Here is a 3,615-nt window from a genome sequence, read left to right on the forward strand (position 1 = left end):
CTAGATGACGTGGCAGAGTGGGAGCAGAGGGAGGCCTCCTCCCAACCTCCAGGGCCCTGGAGAGCAAGCTGCAAATGAAAGGGACTGGACTGGAGGGCCCTGCCGCACTCTGGAGGGAGCTGGAAGGGGTGGAGAGGATTGTTCGAGCTGGCGTAGGTGTTAGAGAGGGATGAGTCTGGAGGGGAGAAGGGGTGGGACCTCGCATCTTCAGGCTGCTGGGAAGACAGAAAGGAACTGGGATGTGTCAGGGCTCTGACTTGCTCCCTGGCTGGAGCTGAGGAAATAACTAGGCTCCACCCTGCAAGCAGTTGTGTCCTTAGATGCTCAGGCAGCCAGAGAGCCTGAAGAGGCCCTCCCTCCTCCTCCACCATATATGCCTAACATGCCATCCTTCAGTTGACACACATGGCCAGGCCAAACACAGGGATCACTGTCCCTAGGAAAGGAGGCACAACTCAAGAGACAGGGCAGGCCAAACCCTACTTTATTTCAGTGTCAGCAACAGCTTAGCCATCAAAAAATAAACTCTACCCAGGGCGACACAGGTCTCTACAGCGAGGCTAAGGGCTCAGCCGCCAAGCGGCAAACATCAAACATCGGGGATGCATGGCGGGCACTGCCCGGGTATTAAGTTAGGAAGCAGCAGCAGGCTGGTGGTGGTGAGGGCCGGGCTTCACTTCTGGGCAGGCATGAGGTCATCGATAGTCTGACCCTGCTCAAGCCGCTGTTCCATCTCGATGAGTAGTTTCACTCCGTCCACCACCATTTGCACGAGCTCCACCTCGGAGAAGCCCAGGCGGTCCGAGTTGGAGACGTCGAAAACTCCGCCGACGGCAGCGGTGTCCACACCACCTGGGGACAGGGAGACAGGCAGGTCGGCAGGACGGAGGAAGCCTGACCCTCTGCCCTCCCCCGCTCTCTGTGCAGCCTGCCCCTCACCTGTGCCTCGCTTCTGAAGCCGCAGGCGCTTGAGCACCTCCGAGAACTTCTCGTGCTTCCCCAGGTGGGGCAGCTTGATGTGCACACCTGCGCGCAGCCCGGTGCCCAGGTTGGATGGGCACGTGAGGATGTAGCCCAGGTGTGGGTTCCACATGAACTCGTAGTTCTTCGACTTGAAGAGAGTTTCAATCTGGAGGTGGAGAAAGTTCGGGGGAAACCCTGGCTGGAAGCCCTAAGGGACCCCGAGAGAACTGGACTCTGGGGTCTGCCCCAGCCCTCCCAGGCACCAGCCCTCAGGGAGGACGGGCCCTGGATGTGGGCCCATGCCTGACCTGGGTGAGGCCAGTGCAGAACCGGGTGAACACTTCCTTCATGTTGCCCCCCTTCTGCATGGAGATGACCCGCAGGTGGTCCTCCTCGTTGATCCACACCAGGAAAGTCTTGTTGTCATTGTGCCTGGGGGAGGGGTACAGTCAAGCCGAAGCTCCCCTCCCCCAAGAATACAGTCTTAGCTCACATCCAAGACACCGTAGGTGGTGACCTCAAAGAGCTTCATGGAGGTGCGGGCTGTCACCAAGACTCCCAGCTCGGCCACCAGGGAGGGCAGGGCGACCAGGGCACCTCACCCGCCCCGGTCACCAACCACGTGGTGTGGCAGGCAGGGCAGCCCACCGAGGAGGCACACCTCCGCCCTCACAGTCCGCAGGGTGTAGGCGCCCTGCCCGGACGGACGACCTGTGCCGGGGCTTTTGCGTCACCAGCACCTGGCAGAATCCCGGCGGGGAAAGGGAGTGAGGAGGAGGAAAACAAGAAGCGCCGGCTCGGCTCCCAGGAGACCGGTCACCACCCTTAAATCCCTGGAGAATGCGGCCTCCTGCGGCGCAGGGACCTCACACACCTGCGGGACCAAGGTCACCTGCGCCGAGGGCTGGGACCAGGAGCTCAGGCCCGGCCCCACCCTCCGAGCAGAGGGGGAGGGCTCGTACCATATGCCGCGAGCATCCGGCCAGTCGCGGGCCATGCCGGAGGCCAGCAGCAGAGGCGACACAGGCTTGTCGAAGAGGAAGTGGTCGTCGATGAGCTGTTGCTGCTCCGCTTCGGTCATGCTCTTGAGCGCGTAGTACCTGCCTGACAGGTCTCCATCCAGGCTGGACAGGGCTGCGGAGTGCAGAGTTCAAGGCCCGGGTGGGGAGCGAGCCCGCCGCCCCACCCCAGGCAGTGTGTGTCCCCGCGCGAGGCCGGACCTTGGACCCTCAGTCCCCTGGGGGAACACGCGCGCAGACAAGAGCGCAGCTGCTCTGCTGGCTGGCACCGGACCCCTACCTTCTACTGCCAGCTTCTCGATGGCGCGGCGCTCCCCGCGACTGCAGTGCGGGGGGAGACAGAAGCCGCGGATGCTGCGGCCCGTGCGCACCCGCGAGCTCAGCACGTAGTTGGGGTCCAGGTCATCGCCGCCCTGAGGACGCAAAGCGGTGGCGGGAGTGAGCGCCGAGGTCCCTCTTCCCCATCACGCCCTGACCCGGCGGCCCCGCACCTGCAGGTTGTCTGGGTTGAGGTCGGTCTTGTGCTCATCGCTGGGCTGGTAGCCGCCGTGCCGGTCCTCGATGATGGGGTCGAAGAGGTCCTTGAACACTTCGTAAGTCTCCTCGTCGCCCGCCACTGCACCCACAGTCATGATGTACGGGTGGCCTGGGGGAGGGGCGCGGATACAGTGACGTCACCGCCAGGCTGCAGCGAGCTGCGGAGACCCCTGCGGCTGAGCGCGGGAAGGGGATGAGGGGACCCCAGCCCGCCGGAGGTTGAGGGAAGGGCAGTGGGGTCCTTGCCCTGGGGTTCCTTGGGGAGACGGGAGCCAGCCCCTTACAGGGGTTGTGCATACCCGGATTGTCTACGCCCGTCTGAATGGCGTCGTCCAACGTGAAGCCGCTTGGCGTGCACTTGGCACGGAGCTCGGCGTACAGCTCGGGGGTCAGCACCTTGGCCATATGGTTGTTATGGCTGCTCAGATCAGGGAACTCATCCTCGGCCGGAAAGCGCAGCTTCTGCGTATTATGGCTGTTGGAGAAGGGCATGGCGGCGGCGGCGGCGGGCTGCAGGGAAGCGCAGGGTCAGAGGAGCTCTGCGCACCGGCCTCCAGGGGCCTGCAGACCTCTCGGGACCCCGGTGGCTTCCCCCGGACGCCGCCAAGGTCAGCGGGGTCTACGTCCTCTGCGCCCGGCGCCAGCGCATCCCTAAGTCCCCTGTGGCTCCGGTGCACGCTCCCGGCAGCACGGCCACGCTTGACGCCCCGGTCCCGCACCCCTCCGCGTGGCACCCCGCGCGGCCACCCGACCCTTGGACCCGCTCACCGGGATGCCGGGCAGAACGGAGGCGCAGAGTGCCTGAGCAGCTCCTGGCGCAGCACAGACGAACAGCGGAGGCTTGCTGCTCCCGAGCTCTTAAGGGGCGCGTCGCCAGCCGCTCATTGGCGGATATTTATAGCCCATTCATTCCATTGGCCCGCGCTTTAGGGTGGTGCCGCTGCTTTGTCCCTGGCAGCAGCCCTCAACACCCCCTAGCTACCCACCCTAGCGGTCCCGGAGTCTGGACCCCGCGCAGCTTAACTGTCCTCGCGGTGACCGCACAGGATAAGGAAGGCGGAACCCCAAGGCCTTAAGTATCCTAGACCTTCCTCAT

General features: G+C 64.2%; 1 protein-coding gene across 1 annotated transcript; it reads right to left on the minus strand.

The window, feature by feature from the left end:
• Nucleotides 1-455: 455 nt before the first annotated feature.
• Nucleotides 456-3,312, minus strand: Ckb (creatine kinase B). The gene is made up of 8 exons (XM_051196659.1): nucleotides 3,288-3,312; nucleotides 2,819-3,029; nucleotides 2,474-2,628; nucleotides 2,263-2,395; nucleotides 1,926-2,097; nucleotides 1,272-1,395; nucleotides 940-1,129; nucleotides 456-852 (listed from the first exon to the last, which is right to left on the minus strand). Exons 2-8 carry the CDS (start codon nucleotides 3,009-3,011, stop codon nucleotides 674-676), a joined length of 1,146 nt encoding a protein of 381 aa, XP_051052616.1. The 5' UTR covers nucleotides 3,012-3,029; nucleotides 3,288-3,312; the 3' UTR covers nucleotides 456-673.
• Nucleotides 3,313-3,615: the final 303 nt, after the last annotated feature.

This window comes from Phodopus roborovskii, unplaced genomic scaffold (genome assembly GCF_943737965.1).
Source record: "Phodopus roborovskii unplaced genomic scaffold, PHOROB, whole genome shotgun sequence".
Taxonomy (NCBI): domain Eukaryota; kingdom Metazoa; phylum Chordata; class Mammalia; order Rodentia; family Cricetidae; genus Phodopus; species Phodopus roborovskii.